We start from the raw sequence: 22,482 nt of genomic DNA on the forward strand, positions 1-22,482 counted from the left end.
CTGGAGGAGGGGAGATTTAAGTGAGATATGAGAGGAAATTCTTGAGTGTGAGAGTGGTGAGACACTGGCCCAGGTTGCCCAGGGAAGCTGTGGCTGCCCCATCCCTGGCAGTGTTGAAGGGCAGGTTGGATGGGGCTTGGAGCAGCCTGGGCTGGTGGGAGGTGTCCCTGCCCACGCATGGGGGTTGTCTTGATGATCTTTAAGGGCCCTTCCAACTCAAACCATTCTGTGATTCTATGAGAGTAAAGAAGATGGAGCAGGGCTTTTTCCAGTACTGTCCAGTAACAGGACCAGAGACAGTGGGCACAAACTGAAACATAGGAAGTTCCCGCTGAACATAAGAAAACACTTTTTCACTGTAAGGTTGACTGAGTGCTGACACAGGTTGCTCAAGGAAGTTATGGAGTCTCCATCCTTGGAAGTGTTCAAAAGCCAGCTGGTTGTGTTCCTGGGCATCCTGGGCATCAAGCCATTGCTTGAGCTTGGCTGCCCCACGGGTGGCAGGCATTAATTAGATTGGCACAAACCAGTAATGAAATCCCAGGAAGGAAGAACCCACTGGTAATGGTGGGAGAGAAGCTGTTGGAAGAGGTGAGTGGAAGGGGCTACTATGTTATCTTCCCCCTGGCACTGGAGCTGAAATCTTTTAGTTGGGATTAACAAATAAACAATAGGTCAAGTTAGAAGGAAATCAGTGAAAAAGCAAAGGAATTGGTGAAGATCGTAGCAAGAATGACATTTGAAGAGCTGTGGTACTGTCTGTGAGGGGCTGCAAGGCTCAGAGAAGTGAAAGGTGAGAAGAATGAAGCAAAGGTAGTAAGGCTGTGAGATGGGGGGCCAGAAATCAACCCTTCAGGGTGGAGGGAAGAACAGAGGGTTTTAGCGTTGCCATCATGAGAAGAAGAGGGGACATGTGGCCTGCAGCCTTAGGGGTTATACTGGTGACTCAAGGGGGGATGTGAGAACTCCACAGTATGCTCCAGGGAGTGTTGTAGCAGCTGGGAGAGCAGATTTCAAGCTGCAGTGAGAGACACAGCAGTTTGTTGGTGGATGTGGTGGGCTGACCTTGGCTGGCCACCAGCTGCTCTGTCACTCCCTCTTCTCAATGCGTCCAGGCGAGAAAATAGGACAAAAAACTTGTGGGTTGCAATAAGGACAGGGAGGTCACTGCCCAGTTACCATCAATGTCAAAATATACCCAACCTGGGGAGATTAATTTATTGCAAATTAATTGTAGCACAACAGGATAATGAGAAATTAAAACAAAAAAATAATATTCCCCCACCCCTCCCTTCTTCCTGGACTCCACTTCTAATTTCTCCACCTCCTCACCCTGAACAGCACAGGGGAATGGGGCCTGTGGTCAGTTAGTCACATGTTGTTTCTGCTGCTCCCTCCTCCTTTGTTTCCTCCCCTGCCTCCAGCATGGGGTCTCACCCACACAAGCACCTTCACCCCCTTCTTCTTCAGTGACTTTGGTGTCTTTAGGGCTATTTCTCTCACATCTTCTCACTCCTCTCTTCCACCTGCTGCACCTTTCTCCAATACATTATAATAGAGGTGCTACCAGCACTGGTGATGAGCTCAACTTTGGCCAGTGACAAGTCCATGTTGGAGCTGGCTGGAGCTGGTTCTGTCTGACATGGAGGCAGCTTCTGGGCCACCCCTGCAGCTCCCCACTACCAAGACCTTGCCACATAAACCCAGTACAGTGAGTCAGAAGAGCAGGCATAGAAAATGAAATTCTTGATATTACAACTGAGATCATAAAGAGCTACAGACTAAAAAAAGCTTATTTGATGTGACATTGTCTAAGATACGTGGTGCTGGTGGGTTTTTCCATTGCAATTCCACTTTGTTTTCTAAAACTGGCAAGTTTCTAGGTCTACACTGGTGCTTTAACCTATTTTTTTTTCCACATACACAGGAATGTATTTTGTAGTTACTGTGAAAAGCTTTAATTTCCAGGGAGTAAAGTTTTAGTCGAGTGAGACTTAAGCACCGTGATGTCTTGGGATGATTAAGAGGTGTGTGTGAGTAGGAGTTGGCCTAGGTGAAGGTCTGAGGAGGACCTCAGATTTGGGAGTGTTGGGCAGTGAGCAAGGTGACAGGAGGAGGTGGGATGCAACAGTGAGGCTGTGAGGAATAGACATGAGGTAGGGAGGGGGAGTAAGGTGGAGGTAGCAGAAGAGAGGATGGATGGGAGAAGTTTTGAATTGCAGGGTGTCTTGTGGTCATGTCCTTTAGACTGAAGGCCAAGCAGACTTCCTCGGTGGCATTGGCTCCTGTGTTGGGCCCATATGTTGAGGCTTTGGCAGCGGGACGGGGCCCATGAGGTGGTTCCTCTGAGAAGCTGGTAGAAGCTTCCCTGGTTCCAAGTTGGACCTGCCCCTGGCCAAGGCACATCGAGAAGGTGGTGTTGCCTTTGTGATTAATATATTAAAGAAGGGGAAAAAGAAACTGCTAAAAGGCCTGCAGGGAAAAGGAGAGGGGGATGTGAGAGCAATACCCCAGCAAAGATACCAAGGTCACTGAGGAAGGAGATAGAAGAGGTGCCCAAGCAGAGGTTCCCTTGCAGCCTGTGGTGAGATGTCAGCTGTCCCCCTGCAACCCATGAAGGAGTATGGTGGAGCAGATGTGGGCCTGCAGCTTGTGAAGGACTCCACCCCAGGGGAGGTGGCTATGCCCAGAGATGCTGTGGCTCTGTGGGCAGCCCACCCTGGTGCAGTCTGTTCCTGAGGGACTGCACCTCGTGGGAGGGACTAATGTCAGAGGGTTCATGAAGGACTCTCCCATGAGAGGATCCCAGGCTGGAGCAGGGGAAGAGTGTGAGGAGTCCTCCTCTTGGAGGAGGAAGGAGCAGCAGAAAAGAGCATGTGATGACCTGCCTGTAAACCCTATTCCCTGTCCCCTGCACTTCTGGAGGGGAGGAGGGAGAGAAATGGGGAGTGAAGGAGTTTGGGCCCAGGAAGAAGGGGAGCGGGGGAAGGTGTTTCTAAGATCTGGCTTTGTTTCTCATTGTCCTGATTTGATTGGTGAAGAGTTAAATTGATTTTTTCCCCAAATTGAGTCGGTTTTGCCTGTGACCATAACTGGTCAGTGAACCTTTTCTGGCCTTGTCTTGACCCACGAGCTTCACATTTTATTTTAACTTCCTTGTCCCACTGTGGCGGAATAAATGAGTGTGTAGCTGCAGGGTTCTTTGTAGCCATAAACCACGACCGCTCCTTAGGCTGATATCTTAAAATAGGCAACTGGAACCAAAGAAATAAAAATATCTTGGTTGTGCTTGGATATGACAATGTCAGAGTGTATAGGAGTTAATTAGGATAAAATGTTGATGTTAGGGCTAGGCATGTTAAACTTGAACACACTGGGTTTAGGGTATCAGTTTGGTTCTAGATTTTTCTTCTTCAAATTGATAATCTTGAATTTTTGTTGTAGGGTTTTTTCCATCTCTAAATTGAACATGCTAATACAATGATACCTCTTCATTTAGGAGAGCCTGATGGGCAGTATAGTTTAGTTATCACAGAATCAGAATGTTCGGGGATGGAAGGGACCCCTGAAGATCATTGAGTCCAACGCCCCTGCCAGAGCAGGACTGAAAAACTGGGGCAGATCACTCAGAAAGGCATCCAGACATGTCTTGAAAGTCTCCAGAGAAGGACACTCCACAACCTCTCTGGGGGGCCTGTTCCAGTGCATAGCAGCATTGTCGCCTGGCTGGTTGAAATAAACCCAGTAAAAAAGAATTCTCCAGGCGTCTCGATCTTGACTGTAGCATAGTCCAGCAAACACTCGTACCAGTGAAAGAAAAAAAAAAAATCAGTAAAAGGAAAACTGGCTTCATCCTGGCTCAAACCAGGACACAGTGGAAGGTGGGGAGCATGGAGTTGCAGAGATGAGATGTTTGGCCCAGCTGTGCTGCTAGAGCAGCGCATCCCAGCACAGCCCACTGGAACTTCTGCACAGAGGGATGCAGGTTGCTGGCCTTGAGCCCACTGAAGCTCCAGGTCAAAGCTAATGTGAAGTTACAAGTTCACTAGAAGTAGCAGTTCGGCACTAATTTTTACCATAGCAGAAGCACCCTGCTGTGTGCATCTCTACCCACCTGTTGTCCCTTGGCTGTGGAAGTATCAGCAGCTCCGGCAGCTCTGCCTAAAGTAGAAAAATTAGAGCTCAGAAAAGGCTGGATTTGGGCAGAAGTGGGGCTTTGGGGCACTGCTGGTGGGGGATTTTTTGGTATGAATATGACAAGGACAAGTGGTCTTTAAAACCTCTGTATTCTGAAAATACAATTTTTGGTCCCCTCTTAGCTGTTTCGCTCTTGACTCCTTAGTAGTTTTTTTCTTTCTTAATTTACAGATTGTTTTTAATTTAGAGACCTTATGAATCTTTTCCTTTTTCATAGCCCTGATCCCATCCCATAGAGTTGATGTAGCCTCATGTTTTCAGCTGAAGCTCCATCACAATCATTTCAAGGAAGATCCTTGTATTGTGGGGACATCTCTTAAATATTTGTGAGCTTCACCAATGTCTTTCAACTCTATAACAGCAAAGAGACTCAAAAACTGATGTGAAGTTTTTTTGCTTGTAGTGAAGCTGGTTCCGTTTCCACTTGTGTGTCAGGAGTAAGTTAAAAGGAAAGAGCTTTGGGCCCCCAGTTTCTCTCAGGGGTGTGTAAATGGGGATTGTGCCCTCACTGCCTTATGAGGAAAGGCTGAGAGACCTGTGGCTGTTCAGTCTAGAGAGAAGACTGAGGGGGAATTTAATTAATATCTATTAATACATGTGGGCTGATCATCAAGAAGGCAGGGACAAGCTCTTGTCACTTGTGCCCTGTGACAGGATGAGGGGCAATGGATTCAAACTCCAGCTCAGGAAGTTCCAGCTCAACATGAGGAAGAACTTCTTTCCTGTGAGGGTGACAGAGCCCTGGGCGAGGCTGCCCAGAGAGGTGGTGGAGTCTCCTTCTCTGGAAACTTTCAGGACCTGTGTGGATGCCTTCCTGAGTGACCTGCCCTAGTTTTGGTCCTGCTCTGGCAAGGGGGATGGACTTGATGATCTTTGGAAGTCCCTTCCATCCCCTGACATGCTGTGATTCTGTAGTCTGTAGTTTTGACAAGACAGCTTGATGGTTCTGCCTCTACACAGATACTTTCCAGAGCAAAACTCTGCATTAACTACACATTTCCTGACTTGCAAACACCTCCCTGGCCAAAGGATTGGGTTTGATAGGTTAACTTGTTTGAAGTGGTGTGATTTTTTCAACCTTCACTCTACTTCAGTGAGTATTTCCTTTTTTCTTTTATTTTTTTAATCCCCATTCTGAAGATGCTAATAAGTAAAAATGGGAATAAAATAAAATATTCTGAGATGTCTGAGCATTTTTGTGCATGTGTGGATGTGACTTCTAGAAGAAGAACCCAAATGAAATGTGGTGGGAAAACCAGAATTAAAGCGAACTTGTAACAAATAACTCCTGATTAAAGTGTAGATTATGGGAGTATATGAAGAACACAGACGTTACACAACTCAAATCATAGCCTGGTAACATGCTTTAGAAATAACTGACTAATGAATGTCTGAAATTGCTGCCAGACTTCTTTGAAGAGTCATGGAAAACTAGGAGAGAGATAAAACTTTGACATCTGGAACCAAGTTACAATTTCTCATACAAAGCAGAAGAGTTGCAAAAGAAAAAGCCTCTCAGTCTCCAAGATGAAGCCTTTGGTGGGGGAGCCCAAATGTGGCTGGCTGTTTGCTCCTGACAAATGCAGCAGCTCCTGGTGTAAGATGGATGAGCAGACCCTCCTGCAGTTCCCCTTGGCACCATTCCTGGCCTCGCATCTTGTACGGGTATTAAGAAAAGATTGAGCATAAAGATTACAATTTTTGTCCTCCACTGGACCTTTTTCAGCTCTTCAGTATTCCTTGGTTGATTCAGCTGGTAACTGGTCATTTTATTACACAGTCACTCCGTCCTCTATGGTCTTTTTGCAGGTCTTCATGGTCAGCCTGTAACATGTTGAGTTGCTGGGTTATGATCATCAGTCTTTGCCATTTTGCTTCTTGTTACTCCTTCCCAGATACTTTGAACTATTTTGAAGATCCCAGATCTCAGCACAACTTCCTGAGGACCACCAAAGAACCGACTGTTCCTTCTCTCTGCTTATTTATCCATGCAAAAATTTTCATCTTGTATGCCCCAGCAGCTTAGTTGCCCTCAGATCCTTTGGTGAAGGATGTTTCAAAGCTGGCTTGGAAATCCAGTTAGAGTGACCCTTCTGCAGGTCATATCTTCCTTACCCACATGGGTTTTTACTCCTTTGGAGAGCTTGGATGGGTTCATGCTGTTCTAGTGTAAGATGTCCCTGCTTATTGGAGGAGGATTGGACTAGATGACCTTTAGAGGCCCCTTCCAACAATTCTTTGATTCTACTAAGCAGGAAGGGAAAAGTTGATAGTTTTCCTTACTCTTACTAACTTGTCATGTGACTCATTGGTCTTTGTTTTGTCTGTTTACTCCCTAACTTCTTGCCTTTTCCACAAGATGATCTGAACTCAAAGGCTGTTTTTTTGTGCCCCCCTGCAGAGCATGGTGTCAACATGGGAATCCTTCCAGCTCCCTCCGTGGCATCTGCAGATGCAATAAGTCTATTGAGCCTTATCCTGGCCAACTCTTGCTTTTTATTTCCGTATCATGTGTACACACTGTCTGGCAGGCTTCCTGCTCTTGTGAAGCCTGAAGAAGATAACCACTAGTTTTGCTAACTGTCACCCAAACTTTTCTGCCCTACGTTATCATATTTTTGGTCCCTGCTGAGCCTTTCATGTAGTGAGAGATGTGCCAGGAGCTCAGTGCTCCTCTGCCAGAGCCTGCACATCCCCAGGCAGCAGTGCCTGGGCACAGAGCCCATTCAGTATTGGGTGATTTTGGCATATTTTTTATCTGGCATGAGCCCACAAAGCAGTGAAAAAGTAGATTTTTTACATGTGCTGGTTGCCAAGGTGCTGAGGGTGCCTTTGGGGAGGGTGATGTGGCATGCTGGGGAGGAGTGGAGCCCCGTACTGTCTATTTTCTGTCTTAAAATCAAAACCAAATTGGCTTTGACAAGGCAGCATCTGAGGAGATTTTTTTTTTCATTGAGCTACAAGGGCAAAGGTGCTTTCAACTTGTGTTTATGCTGACTCTGCTTTGAATACTAGCCAGGATTAAAGCAAGAGGAGTCCTGTTTTAACAAGGCTAAGAAGTTAAATTTCCAATTGTAAATCAAAACCTAGTTGGAAAAAAAAATCATAGAATTACAGAATTGTTAGGGTTGGAAGGGACCTTAAAGATTGTCTAGTTCCAACCTCCCTGCCATGGACAGGGACATCTCCTGCTAGACCAGGTTGCTTAGAGCCTCATTCAACCTGTTCTTCAACACTTCAGGGATGGGGCTTCCACCACCTCTCTGGGCAACCTGGGCCAGTGTCTCACCATCCTCATGGTGAAGAACTTCTTCCTAATGTCTAATCTGAATCCACCCAACTCTAGTTTTGATCCACTCCCCCTAGTCCCTCACCAGGTCTCTTATACGCCCCCTTAAGATACTGGAAGCCCACAGTAAGGTCTCCTCAGAGCCTTCTCTTCTGCAGACTGAATAACCCCAACTCTCTCAGTCTGTCTTCATAGAAGAGGTGCTCCAGCCCTCTGATCATCCTCGTGGCCCTTCTTTGGACACATTCCAGCATGTCCATATCTTTCTTATAATAGGGGCTCCAGAATTGGACACAGTGCTCCAGGTCAGGTCTCATGAGAGTGGAGTACAGGGGGAGAATCGCCTCCCTCAACCTGCTGGTCATGCTGCCATCAAGTACAATAAAACTACCCTGAACAATAAATTCTTCTCATAGCTTGTATTTGGAGATTTGAGAGAGCTTTAGGGAATTTAAGGTCCCACTCAGCTGCTCGCAGAGAGGTCCTGTGGATTTTTCTATTTCCCTTTCTCATTTATATTCCACGGCTCAGACCAGGGCTGAATAGCGCTGGTTTTCTTTGCTGAAATTAGGGGGCTTCTCTGTGTCTGAAATACTCTTGAGTTTATTTGAATTGCATGGTGGTGCATACATGGGGTCCTGTGATACAGTTTCTTCCTCCCATTCCTTTTTCCTGGGGAAGCCTTTTCACCTCTAAACTGAAGTTGCGACATATCTCAGATCGTGTGTCTGAGGCAATTTCTGGAGTTTCCCCCTTTGAGCACCTATTTTTTTCTTCCCTGCACACCATAAACCTTTTCAGATTTGTCGTAGTTTTCCATTTTATTATAAATTATATCTTCTGTGGCCTGCAGTGCTTCTGACAGTTCCCTGATGGATGTTATATGGTGGAGCATCGCAGAGATGCTGCATGAAATAGCAATGATAAAGAAAATGGAGTTGGCCTTTGATTTGATTTTTATTTTTTTTTTGTCAGATTCAGGGGCTTCTGTCCCAGGTTTCTACCCTGATTGCCAGTGGTGAGGTCTGCAGGACTTGGGTTTGGTCCATCTGTGCAGGCATATGCTACAGTAAAAGCTTTGTTGGACCATGTAGACATACCCTCTGATACAGCTTCTCACCATCTCTGATCTAATGAACCCTGTAATCTTCTTTAACAGTAGCAGAAGGAATGATGTAGTTAAATGATCTCTTTTGACAATCCATAATTAGCTGCTTGCTGTAGTTCATTCTGAAACTGGAGTCAGGAGCAGAGGAGTAATTTTGCATGTGTTTATTAAGGCCAGAAGAGAGTTTTAGCTCCTAGAGGGCTCAGGGCTGGAGGGCTGGTGTCTACTCTAGCTCTATTGCTTCAGCATCATGTAATGTTCGTCCTATAAAGGATGAGTAGCTGCTCCTGGGCTTTGAGGGAATACAGAGACACCTGTGAATGGGAGCAGAGATTTGGCAGCTCTTGAAACTGGGATGATACATCCACATAAAAAACTTGGTGAGTCAAGTAAACGATACTTCTGCAAAGCTGTACTGCTAGGAAGTGAGGCCCTTCTAAGGGCAGGGAAAAAAATGGATTTCATAAAGGATGCTGAAACAGGGAGAGAGTCTTTGCATCATTATTAGTTACCAAGAAGTTTCTGTAAGCGTGTCATTGCACACATGGTTTGTGGTCTTTGAAAATTCAGATTTCATCTGGTCCAGAAGAATTTTGTAAGAGACAGAACTGTGGTTTTTAAGGGGAAGGCTGCCCCATGTCAGGACTGCGCTGCTTTCAGCAGGGAGGGATTCGGGTCCAGATATAATGGAGATTTCCTGCCTTATTGGTGTGATTTTGATGCAGGATGAGGACTTGTTGAGAAGTGCTTTCTTTCTCAAGTGCCTTAAAGCAGAAATTAAAGCAGTGACCAAGCAGAACATCTTCAGAGCTGAGAGGTAGATTTTGCTTTATTTTTCTAGGGGGAAAAAGTGGAAATAAAGCACAGAGGACATGGTTTAAGGATGGATACGGTCATGGTGAATGGTTAACTGTGGAAGTTGTTAGAGTTGTGGAAAAACATGCTAAGGGGGCTGGCCAGAGAGCTTCATGGAGTTAACACTAATGCTAGAGGAATGTGCTGGAGCTTCCTCGAAAGCTGAAAGTTTTCTACAGTGAATTAGGGGGAAGGAAAACAAATAGAGAATAACTAACTAAAGTAACCTTTCTTTCCTTAGACGTGTCAAGTGTGCCAGATGATGCTGCCCAACCAGTGCAGTTACTGTGCCCACCAGAGGATTCATGCTCACAAGTCTCCCTACTGCTGCCCAGAGTGCGGAGCCGTCTGCCGCTCGGCCTATTTCCAGAGCCATGTGAAGGAGAACTGCCTGCATTACTCCCGAAAAGTTGCCTTCAGGTTTGTGTGGCTTCTGAGGGTCCATGCTGAAATGGCAAGAGGGAATTTGAAACTGGGATTTAGATCTTTGGAAAAGTGTCTCCCTTACAACAGAGGTGAAAGAGGACGTAGTCTAGGCCTGGCATGGTTTTCTGCGTGACAAGACACGTTTGAAATGGGGAATTACTAAATGGATTTAAGAGCAGAACTTATTTTGAGGCAGCTTGAAGGTAAAAGACACTTTGTGGAATTCAAGTTGCAGGTGGGCATCTCAGGATTGTTATTTACAGCAGCAAGATTGTAGATCTTAATCCTCTAAATCTCTTTAAGGTTTGAACCTACGTTCATGTTGGTTATAATGGACCGAGGGAGGTGTGCCTTCATGAGAAGGGCATAGATTATTTTCCTGTATGCCCCTACATCTCTCCAAACACTTCCCACAAACTGAGACAGATGAAGGAAGGCTGCCAAGGCTCTGGATGCAGTGGTGTGTATGTGTGTGTGTTGTCTTTTCTCCAACCAAATGGATTGCTTTAATAAAACATTACTTTTCCCTACAAGCCTTTCCTCCTTGGAATGTTTAGATCACCTCAGCTGCAGCACAACTCTTAAGACACAGATTATTTGCTTGGGAGATGAAAGTAGGTGACCTTTTAAGATTCCGTAAAGTTCTGTTTTTTCTCCAATTGCCATCAAATCCTTTGAAATGTTAAAGGCAATTTCTGCTCTTGGAACTGTTCTTTTAAGATGTCTGCAAATTTAGGAGTCCTCCACTGTGTGGTTTGCTCTGAAATCACACAGAGGTTTTCAAGGGCTTTTTCTTTCAACTGTGAAGACAAGAGACATATAACAAACTGATTCTGAGTTTAATTGTATGCAGATTAGGGTTTTTTATGTGGGATCTGATTTGAAGGGGCACAGCCCACAAGAAAGAATTAATTTAATTGCAAATATAGTGGCTGTGATACTTGGGCTGTTAGAAAATGCATTAATCTGAGAGAAGGAGGAAAGCTGGAAAAAGAAATGTTTTCCCTGAGGTGGAAAAATGGGAATGGAGTAGATGACAGAAAACTAACCGTGGGTTTGGAGCAGTTCTTTGGACTTCAGTGGTACCTGAGAATCCCAAATGTCGGCCCAGCTTCATCACACTGAGCTGGTTGTACAGCATCCACTTCAAGGATACTGAAGTGCTGGAGCAGGTCCAGAGGAGAGCAACAAGACTGGTGAAGGGACTAGAGGGAAAGTCTTACAGGGAGAGGCTGAGGGAGCTGGGGTTGTTTAGCCTGGAGAAGAGGAAATTCAGGGGGGACCTTGTCAGTCTTCAACTACCTGAAGGGAGGTTGTAGTCAGGTGGGGTTGGGCTCTTCTCCCAGGCAACTAGTGACAAGACAAGAGGGCCTGGCCTCAAGCTGCTCCAGACGAGATTTAGGTTGGATGTTAGGAAGTACTTCCTCATGGAGAGTGTGATCAGACATTGGAATTGACTGCCCAGGGAAGTGGTAGAGTCACCATCCCTGGAGGTGCTCAAGGAAAGGCTGGAGGTGGCACTTAGTGCTGTGGTCTGGCTGATGTGGTGGTGTTAGGTCATGGGCTGGACTTGATGATCTTAAAGGTCTTTTCCAGCCTTGGTGATTCTGTGATCCCCATCCCTGCTGATGCCTCCCTCGATCAGAGGTGTGCCACAGGGCTCCTCTGGCCTGAGCTGCAATATATAGGAAGCTCAGTCTTTTAGCAGTGATCCAGTGCAAGCTCTTGGTCCTCTGTTTCCAATTGATGGGCTCGTAGTGTACAGCAGAGCTTGGTCCTGACTCTCAAGTCTTCTGGCATTTTTAAAAAACATTGCTCATTCAAGATGTATTACAGTAATATCTCTGTGATGCCTTAATCCTTGTCAGCAACGAGAGCTTCCATCCGTCTACAGATGTCATTAGCAAATAACTGCTTTCTGTGCCAGGGACATTAGTAAAGTTCTAAACCAAGACAGAGCTCAAGAATGATTCTTAGGGATTTTTTAGCATCTCTAGAAGATACATTTCTTTAACTTCTAATTCACATCTGCTGAAGCTCATCTGTGAAAACTGAGTCCACCAGACAGGTTAACTTCTGGTTGTGCCGTCCTTGTTACTCTGCCTGTCTGTTCTACAGGGTTGATGTTATTGGCATTACTGAAAACAATAAATAAATCTTAGTTGCAGAACCAGACCTTGATAGATAATCCATGTTGTCTGCCCTGTGGTCATGGAGTAACTTCTATTTTTGTTGCTTGAAGAGCTGAAAAGCTGAGGAGTTCTTTTAAATCCTTCCCAGGATCAGCTCAACTTTTGCTGCTTCTGACTATATCCCTGTTTTCCCTGAATTTCTGATGCATAACTTTGGTTTTATTTTTGGGATCAGTCCTTATTCTGTCTCCTTTTCTGCTAATACCTCAATGTATTCAAGTAAGTTTGGAGTAGAATTGTTTTATTTGAGTTTCGGTTATGCCTAGTGACTACACTGAAAATGAGAAAACTGTTCTGCAGTTAAAATCAACAAGCCTGTCCTAAATGCTCCTTTCCACTTGTCTCCAAGTGTCACCTGTTCCCACTCATTTGGGGCTCATTTTCCTGTGTGCTGCCATCTGGAGATTGGAGGAGCTGGAAGGTGACACACAGGAAATGTTCAGAGGGTTAAGACAACATTTTGTAGCTTTATCTTATCTGGCAGGATGGTTTCCAAGACTTTTACCCCACCCCTCCTTGCCCTGAGGCTATCCAAGAGCCTTCTCTTTCTGGGGAGATGATAGCATCCACTTTGTTCTGCTAATTAGTTTACTTTATCAAACTTGGTCCTTCTGGCACTGGGATTCTTGATTACAAAGTGGTTGTTGTTTAAACTTCCATTTACTGTAAATTAAAGAAACTTGTGATCATTTGACCCTGAGTTAGTATTTATTTCATCCCTAATTCTAATTGAAGTGCTTACTGAAACCTGGCATAATGCAGAATCAGCTCTTGGTAGTCCAAGGAGTGTTTGTAGAAGAAGCCAGTCGGATATTCCTGGATGTACCATCCAGACATTACTGTCAGGATTAGCATTTGTTCTTCAGTTTACACTTGGGGAATTTATTACTCCATAATAATATGCTTCCTGGTATTATTATGATATTAGAAAGTCTCTTTCTGTATCTCATGAGAATGAGGCTCAGACTTGAAGGCAGAACTACCCGAGCAGAATGTTTTCATGCTTCCCCAAAGATGACACCAGCTGTTGTCACCACTTCCTAAATTGAAGAAAACAGTGTTTCTGTGTATATTCTGGGGGCAGAGGGTTTGGCTCCTTCAGGCTGGCTTCTGCCTAACAATCTTTTGAAGTGTAACTTCAAAGCACAGGCTTGTTTCCTAAACACTGTTGGGAGGCTTTTTCAGAGGGAAGGATAATCCAGCGGCCTGTTTGGTTTTGAGACAGTCTTGGAGCCCTTCCAGTTGCTCAGTAGCTGGGGTCCATCTGCAACGGCACTGCTGAACACGCAGAGCCAGATAGCAGACCTCAGAAGGAAGGACAAAAGAGGTTTCTAAGGTGGCTGAACTCTAGGCTGGCCAGAGGAAATCGGCCCTTTGTGTCTCTCACATTTTGCCAGCACAAGCCTTGGCTCCCTAGGTTGCCCAGCTGAGCTTCTCAGCTGGAATGGTCTGTATGTGCAGTGTTGGCTTAAGGGGAGATCTGCTATTAGTTATGTTGGTTGGATTTTCTCAGGAGAGGATGTTCTGCTCCCAGGTCAGCATAGGTGCTCCTCTGGGGATAGAAACCCTGGGGCTGGTGTGGCTGAGGCAGGGAGGGCAGGTGTCTGCATCCTCCTGTGCCCCTGCAGTGCTAGTGTGTGGCTTTCCTCACATCACAGCAGGCTGGGGAGGAGTATTAAAGTTAAATCTAGTAAGGCCGCTGGATGTTGGGGGAGTATCAGCAAGGCCTGTCACGGGCATGCATTTGGAGGAGAGGCGGGCTGGGACCAGCAGGGTGACCCTGGCTCTCCTCCTGGCCTTGAGTCTATGTTTTCAGCTGCTGAGAAGAATGCTTTGCCTCCCAGCTCCCAGACAAGGACTTTGCGGGCAGTGCTTGTGTCTTAGTGATTTTAAGGAGCTTGATCAGCTCCTTGGGTGTTTCTGTTGCTGTTTGCAGTAGCTTTGTTGTTGCTGTCATTGTTTTCTTAGTGCTTAGTGGAGTAGGAGAAGAAATTGTACAGGGTTACTGAAGGTTTCCTAGCTGAATATTCTTTTGTACTTGGGACTAACTGGTGTAAATACAGCTGTTTATTGCTACCTGCAGATCTCATCAGATACTTTTACTTTAGCTCTTCACTTGTACTTGCAGTTGAATTGGCTTTCACAGACACAGGCCTGGCATTTTGCTGAACCACATCTTCCTTTATTCTTTCTGGGTTGTTTTATAGATCGTGTTTGCTTGTTGCCAACAGCTGTTTGTGAGACCTGGTCAGCTTGTGAATTCCTGTATCATGTTCCTCCCTGACTCTGCCGTGTTGCTGTTGAAGAGACCAGACAAGGACCTGCTGTAGCCTGGTTCTTGCCTCCATCAGTGCCGCTTTGCGTGTGTGTTGGAAGCAAGACTGTGGCTGCAACTTGGCCCTTTCTTTGTGTGTCCCCCAGGTGCATCCATTGTGGAGTTGTCCTCATGACTCTTGGCATGCTGAAGGTACACATCCAGGAGAAACACTGCGAAGTCTTCCACAAATGTTCTTTTTGCCCAATGGCCTTCAAGTCGGCCGACGGCACCACAGCTCACATGACCAGCCAGCACCCAGATGCATCGCACAAGACTACTCAGTAAGTATTTTGGGTTGATCTCAACTTCTCCTTTGCTGGGTAGCTCCAAGATTTCTCTTTTCCCTCCCAGTTTTTTTCTGGTTTTGCTTTCTGTCCTCACATGAGAAGATCTGCCACTTTGTCTGCCAGTGGGTCCGTAGCCTCAGCATGTTCTCCTTGGTATAAAATCAGTCTCCTGAGCAGGAGGAGAGAAGTTTGGGCAGGGAAAAGCTGAACCTCTGTAAAAGGAACTTAATTGTCACCTCTTTGTCTAGCAGGACCCGCCTCTTGATGGAAGCTTTCAGGGCAACTGTTGCATCTGGCACTTGAAAGGAGGAGGTGCTCCATGCAGCATTGACCCTCCAAAAAATCACTAAAGAGAAACCTCCTGAGTTTTGCACTCCGTAGCTTTCCCCTCCAAGCCTTGACCTAGAAAGGTGGGATTGAAAGTCCTATGTAGCTAGCTAGTATACTTGGAGTGTGCTCCCATCTGTCTGCACGTACTGGCACACCCACAGGTTGGTAGTTATTCATATCCATAGAAGTAATCTTGTTTTTAGAAAGCTGTGGGATGTGCCTGAAGCATTTTTTGTTCTTTTCAGTGAGTTAATTGTTTAGTTGTCCAGTAGGGTGAGTGTTGACAATACAATGAGAGCACAGCCCTCCTCGCAAGCCCATCCCTTTCTGAAGTTGCTAAGATAAGTTTTTTCCACTGTCTTCTTAAGATAACTGACAAAGAGAGACTGAGTTTATTATTTTTTATATTGTTCCAGGGTCATCTACAAATGTTCTTGTGAGATGGTCTTTAACAGGAAGAAACTGTTTCAAGAGCACTTCCATAAAAACACCAAGAAGTTGTTAGTGGCAGTGTTTAAGTGCCTACAGTGTCAGCTGGTGTATATGCAGAAACAGCAGTTAATGCAGCATGTTAAGGTATGTAACTTTTGCCAGTTATTGATACAAGGTCCAATTTTTTTAATTCTCAGTTCACATCAACGGTGGGAAGAAATTGCTTGGAATATATCAGTCTACAGTGGTTTGCAGCATCACAGAATCACAGAATGTCAGGGTTTGGAAGGAACCTCTGAAGATCATTGAGTCCAGCTCCCCTGCCAGAGCAAGACCAAAACTAGGGCAAATCACTCAGAAAGGCATCCAGGCAGGTCTTGAAAGTCTCCAGAGAAGAAGACTCCACAGCCTCTCTGGGCAGCCTGTCCCAGGGCTCTGTCACCCTGACAGGAAGTTCTTGCTCATGTTGAGGTGGAACTTCCTGAGCTGGAGTTTGAATCCATTGCCCCTCATCCTGTCACAGGGCACAAGTGACAAGAGCTTGTCCCTGCCTTCTTGATGCCCTCATATATTGATAGACATTAATTAGATCCCCCCTCAGTCTTCTCCTCTCCAGACTGAAAAGCCCCAGGTCTCTCAGCCTTTCCTCATCAGGCAGGTGTTCCAGTCCTTTCATCATCCTTGTAGCCTCTGTTGGACTCTCTCCAGTAGATCCCTGTCACTCTTGAACTGAGGAGCCCAGAACTGGACACAAGACTCCAAGTGAGGTCTCACCAGGGCTGAGTAGAGGGGGAGGAGAACGTCCCTTGATGTGCAGGACACACTCCTCTTAGTGCATCCCAAGATACCATTGGCCTTCTTGGCTACAAGGGCACATTGTTGTCCCATGGGTAACTTGTTGTCCACCAGGACTCCAAGGTCCTTCTCCACAGAGCTGCTCTCTGGCAGATCACCTCCTAGCCTGTGATGGTACATTTTGTTGTTCCTTACCAGGTGCAGGAGCTTCCTGTACTTTCAGAAACATCAGTGGTGCATTTTGTGTTAGTTGGTGGTAATGCAGGCAGTTACTCTCATCTATATGTAATGTAACTTTATGACAAAGTGTTTTCTACAGGTAAATCTTTTTTTTTTTTAACTGTTTGCTATTAAACCCAAGGAAGTGATTAAATAGGTCAGGAGCTTTATATTTGGTTGGAAGACATGGAGAAGTAGTCTCTGCCCACAGTGTTACACAAGAAAACTGAATCTCTGTCTCTTGGGTGCTCACTTACAGAGTTTTGGACCCTTTGCAGCTGCCTCCAGGGGAGGCTGTGTGGCATTTCACATCCCATGGGCAGCTCTGCTGGGCTGCAGAACCACTGCAGATTGCAAGAGGGGAGTGACAGAGGCAGAATGACTGCCCTGGAGGCACCAGCCTTTGGGAGGTGGGACCTCTGCCTTCCTTGTCTCCATGCTAGCACCACTCAGGCTGCCTCAGAAAATGTTCTGAAACGGATAGTTGTCTACAACCACAAAACTTGGGGGAAATAGTGATGTGGAGAGTGCTTTGAACCTGCCCTCCCTCAGGAAAGGCATCTCGTGGTCATTCATCGCCCTTTTAAACACATGAAAAGGGTGTTATTGTCCATTTGGTGGTGGTTCCTAGAGGGATGTGTGTGAAGACTTGTAGACCTGATTGTTCCCTAAACGTGTGAGCACCCTTTTTGTTGTCTTAGTAGGTTTCTAAGCCCCGTGTCTAAGAACACTGCTGTGGAAATCCTCTTGGAAGGTTTTTTTGTGGCACTCTGAAGAAAGAGCTTGCAAATTCTTACTGCCCTTTGACTGGAAAAAAGAAGTGAATGTTTTTGTTTCATCAGTGACTTTATTCTGTTCATACTTTAAAAGCAAGAAGATTCATTAACTCAATGCCTACAAGCAAAAACCATGCAAAACTATTTATTTGCTCTCTCCCTCATGCCTTTAACTTGCAAATCTGGAGATGCTTTGCACGCAGTAATGAATTACAATTTGAAGCCCTCCTGTGAAGTTGATGATTGCTAATCTTCCTGTATTATAGCTAGGAAAATAGAGTTGAGATTAAGGCTGGGACCTTCCAAGAGGCATTCAAGCCTAATGCTAATAGATGGGCTTGAGTTGAGGTACAACTCGTTGCAGTTTATTTGCAAATCCCACCCCAGGGATCTGCCTGCAGTAGCTTGTGTACCAGCAGCATGACAGTTCCACTACACAACTTCTGTCTTCTGGCAGTGAGACTGTATTGGGCCATCAGCAGGACTTTGTGATGCTAGTTGCGGGAGGCTTTTTGGCTGTGGCAGGGTAGGAATTGCAATCTCCTCTCCTATCAGATCCTGCTCCTTTATGCAGTGAAGGGTGTACAGGAGGTGATGTCTAAAGTGTGCCTGCGTGCAAAATAAAGAAACCGTGTGCCTCCTCATCTTCCCTGGCTTCCCATTGTTCAAGCTGAGGAGTGGGAGTTGGAAGGTCTGTTTCCTGTTACCGATCCTGGAGAGATGTCATTTTTCTGGGCTCATTTTTTCCCCTCCAGTGGTGTAATAACAGGAGAAATGGACTAATGGGCACTAATGTACTCTTCCCTCAGCAAACACTCTTGAGATTTCCATACTGGGAGAGAGGTGAACTGTTAGTGTTCCTCTAAATAGCTGGCAGTGCTGTAGAGCAGCTGTCCCTGCCCTGCCATTGCATGAGAGAGCTTCTGTGGACGTCAGGTGCAAAGCACACAGGCTTCTCAGAAGAAGCCTTGTGTTTTGCAGTTTGTTTGGTGTCTAACCCACAGAAAGCCTTCCAAAGGCCTGGGGCCTTTACGGGTTGGAACTTTACCCATTATTAATTACTGTGCACAATTATGTCTAAATTACCCTTTTGTGTGCAGGAACTGTTGTTCTTCCTAGGGGAGTTTCTTGAGGTTTCTTTGGTATATTGCTATTTTACTTGGTGTTGCTTTCCCACAGCTCTTCATTTCTGGATTATTTTCCTTATGTTCAGTTTTCTTTGTTAAAATAACTTTTTTTGGGACTTTGGATTTTGGCCTGTTGACCAACCAAAGAGTCTGGAGCCTTATTCCTTATAAGTCTAGTTTCTGGCTTTATGCTGACTTTCATTTGTCAGGAGCAAAATTTGGAACTGTGAAAATGTAAATAGCAATAGATGGGATGGAATTGAGGACAGTGGGGTTGGAGAATCTGAGACATGATGTTTACCCATCCCTTGAGCAAAGATGAAGCCACTTTGGAGCCCCCAAGATAACAGCAACCATTTCAGTCAGAGCTTACCAGAGCTTAGGCTCTTGAAATAATGACAATTAACATTTCTCTTCCATGACATATTCTGTGTTTAAACAGAGTTCTCAGAGCTCCTCCAAAATGTTAAACAGGCAGCACAGAGGAGCTGCTCTTGTCACACAGGAAACATAAATAGAAACTTAATGTGTCTTGGGAAGAGGTCTTGCCAGGGAAAGCAGTGCAGGAAGCTGCAAGGGGAAATGGGAAGATACATGTGAGCACATCAGCAACATAATTTTTGGGAGGTGTGGGGCTTAAATTATTTATTTAAATAGTAAATGCTATTTATTTATAAATAAAAGTGTATTATATGAGTTAGATATAAATGTTATGTGTGATTCCATTTTTATTCCATTGTTATTCAGGGTGTTCATGGAGTCCCCCACAATCCTGAGGAGCTCTCTGACTTTCAACAGAAATCTGAGAAGGCCTCAAGGAACAAGGTTCATACCCCACCAAAGGAGCTGTCGGTAGCGAATGGGACTTCCCACTCCCCTCTGCAGAGGAAGGACACGAGGATGGAAGGACACAATCCTGAAGCCAAGTCCAGACTGAGAACTGGTTGGACTTGCAAGGAATGTTCACAGTGGATCCCCGATCGGGAAACCTATGTGTCCCACATGAAGGGAAATCATGGAAGGGTAAGGACTCAGATGAAACACTTCAACTAGGTGACAAGGTATTTTTTAGCAAAGAAGTTTGATCATCATTAATATTTTGGGCAAAAAGAAACCAATAATCTGTTTGTTTGCCAGCTCACTGAGGAGTTAGCTCAGGGTCAGAACAAAAACCAGTTATGTAGCCTGTTGTAAGTTCACTTTCTGTCCTTGATCTCTACAACCTGCATACCTCATCCTCTTTGCTGTTCCTTCTCCCACTACATCTAATGTCAGGCTTCCTCTTTGGCTTATCTTGGTGGGTGGATGGAAAGTTGTGTTTTCTCCAGTTGATGGTTCAACTGTCTGATCTAAACTATCTACACTCAAAGTTATAGGACATACAGTTTCTCTACAGGATGTGTTATTTGGTAGATATCACTACATGTAACTGGGGAAGAGTAACAGACTCATGTGGTGTGCAGAGCTATCGTGTAAGAACTGTACATCTCCATTGTGTTGGTTTCATCCAGCTCAAGCCTTGTGTTGCCTTGACCTGCTTCTGTCAAGCTAATCCTTGCTTGCTGGCAGAATCTAGGCCAAGAAGTTGTGTGCAGCCAGATCTCTTAGCACTTTGGCATCAGGACTTGTTTGACGTACTGAGTCAGCCTTCTCAAGTCCCATGAGCAGAGGCTATAGAAATCTGCATCATGGTCTTTGATTCCTTCTAGCTTGACTTGGGGAGTGCTGGATTCTCCCACTTGATAAGTATCAAGAGAAGAAGATGGGGGCATGGTGAGAATGCTGTCTTTTCCCATTTGAATTTGATAGAAGTAGGAAGTTTGCCAAATATTTCATTTCAATACATATATGTATTCATTGAAGAAGTCTGAGGTCATATATGGGTCACAAGCTAGACTGTGTGACTCTCTAACATCTTGCCCTTTTATTGTGCTGAATTATGAGGAGCAAGAAGGGGAAGTGGGGATGGGACTTGTGCTTCATGCTGGGGTCCTGCCTTCTTCTGGGGCAGAAGAGATCTTCCACTGAATTCATTCTGCAGAGTCCTGTAGTGAAATGACCCCACAGGAGAAGCAGCTAGTGCAATTCCTATTTAAAAAATAAATAAATAGCCAAGCATGTGCTTTAAATGCTCATGGTTTTTATAGGAGTAGTGCAGGTATTAGTCAACTGTTTGTCAGAGTATAAATGGGACCTTAGTGATCTCAATCAATGAAAGAGGGATTTTTTTGCACCTGAGAGGTAAGGTCCAGATGAAGAGCATGGGAATGTTAGAATCCAGTCAGAACCTTCCATCTCCCTGTTACTAAAAGCTGTTTCTGTTCCTCTGCTAGTCTCTGAAGAGATACCCCTGTCGACAGTGTGAACGCTCATTTGATGCCTCCAACAGTCTGCGCAGACACATCCGCAATAACCACGACACAGCAAAGACAGTTTATACTTGTTGGTATGTACCACACACCCCTTCTCCAGTCTGTTTTCGACAACAGGCTAATCCTTCAAGTTTGGAAGCCCTTCATAATAAATCATGTCTGCTCCTATCTGCTCCAGGCCACTGAGGGAGAGTAAGGAGAATGTGTTAAACACAAGAGACTTGGTGGCTAAAATCACAGAATTATAGAATCATGGAATGGTTTGGGTTGGAAGGGACCGTAAAGATCATCAGGACAACCCCCATGCATGGGCAGGGACACCTCCCACCAGACCAGGTTGCTCCAAGCCCCATCCAACCTGGTCTTGAAGACCTCCAGGGAGGGGGCAGCCACAACCTCCCTGGGTACCCTGTTCCAGCTTCTCACCACCCTCACAGGAAATAACTTTTTCCTAATGTCCAACGTGAACCTCCCCTCTTTAAGCTTCAAACCATTGCCCCTTGTCCTCTCACTACACACCCATGTAAAAAGTCCTACACCAGCTTTCTTGTAGGCCCCCTTCAGATATTGTAAAGTTGCTATAAGGTCACCACATAGCCCCCTCTTCTCTAGGCTGAACAACTCCAGCTTCCTCAGCCTGTCTTCATAGGGGAGGTGCTCCAGCCCTCTGAGCATCTTCGTGGCCTCCTGTGGACATGCTGAAGGAGTTCTGTGTCCTTCTTATGTTGGGGACTCCAGAACTGGACACAGTACTCCGGGTGGGGTCTTACCAGAGTAGAGAATAGTACAATATAGTCCTTGATTAGTACAACATAAAAATAATACAAAATAAGAATAGTACAAAAGAAGTCCTTGCTCTTAACTGCACATTGCTCTTTGGCAGCTTAGGGTAAGGTTTGATTTCAGCTCTGCAGGTGCAAAATGACAATTATATGGCGCACCCTTGTGGAACAGCCAATGAAACATGGGGCTAATCTTTCACTGCTTCATGGTTGGTGTAGTTATGCATCATCCTTGTGCCTTCCCCTTGGAAAAAAACAATGGTACAAAAGGTGTGTAAAATCCTATTGACCCAGGGCACTAGGTGTTGCTACCGTGTTACACAGGCACAACTGACTGCACAAGCTGCAGGGCAGTGGAGAATTAAGTCTGCTGAATGTGCTTGGGAAGATGTACAACAAAGTTAGGAATGGGATTTGGAGACTTCAGACAAGCTAGGCAGATCAGCATTGAATGCAAATGATTGCTGGCAAACATATTTTAGCTGTGAATACAGTCTCAGTTCAGGACAAAGCCCATTGCTTACAAAAATGCCTCTAGAACAGCTGCGTTCTAATCTGCAGAAGAAGTTGCATGCTGAGTGACTGTGCAGACTTGCTCCCTGACTCATTCTGAGACATCCTTCTGAAACAGAATCAAAGCACATGTGTGTTGGAAGGGAAGTTTGCAGTTATGTAGGTTGGGGGATTTTTTTTAGGTAGCTAGAATTTGGGTTTGAAGCAAGTGTTTCTGAAGAGCATGTTGTCACTTTACTGCACTTCACTTACTAAAAGCCTGTCTTGAAGAATACGTCCCTCGTGGACTTTATTTCCTTGGACTGCCTAGTGAGCCACAGTAGCTTTTAGTAAATGGATAAAAATGATGGATATTGGCACCACCACTGGGGCCTGTTAGGAATACATTCCTGACAGATTTTTCAGCCAGGACTTCTCAACTTTCCATTACTTGTAACAGCACTTTGACTTGGAACCTCTGGCTCC

General features: G+C 45.3%; 1 protein-coding gene across 3 annotated transcripts in view; it reads left to right on the forward strand.

The window, feature by feature from the left end:
- The window catches only part of ZNF592 (zinc finger protein 592), a 43,793-nt gene that overhangs the window by 15,014 nt on the left and 6,297 nt on the right, over positions 1-22,482 (forward strand). For 2 of the 3 annotated variants that reach the window (XM_051628297.1, XM_051628298.1), the window contains 5 exons: positions 9,691-9,869; positions 14,489-14,665; positions 15,418-15,577; positions 19,098-19,373; positions 20,684-20,796. In XM_051628297.1, coding sequence (XP_051484257.1) covers positions 9,691-9,869; positions 14,489-14,665; positions 15,418-15,577; positions 19,098-19,373; positions 20,684-20,796 — 905 coding nt within the window. The remainder of the gene's footprint in view (positions 1-9,690; positions 9,870-14,488; positions 14,666-15,417; positions 15,578-19,097; positions 19,374-20,683; positions 20,797-22,482) is intronic. The other variant, XM_051628299.1, reaches the window with a different exon arrangement.

Source organism: Apus apus, chromosome 10, assembly GCF_020740795.1.
Source record: "Apus apus isolate bApuApu2 chromosome 10, bApuApu2.pri.cur, whole genome shotgun sequence".
NCBI lineage: Eukaryota > Metazoa > Chordata > Aves > Apodiformes > Apodidae > Apus > Apus apus.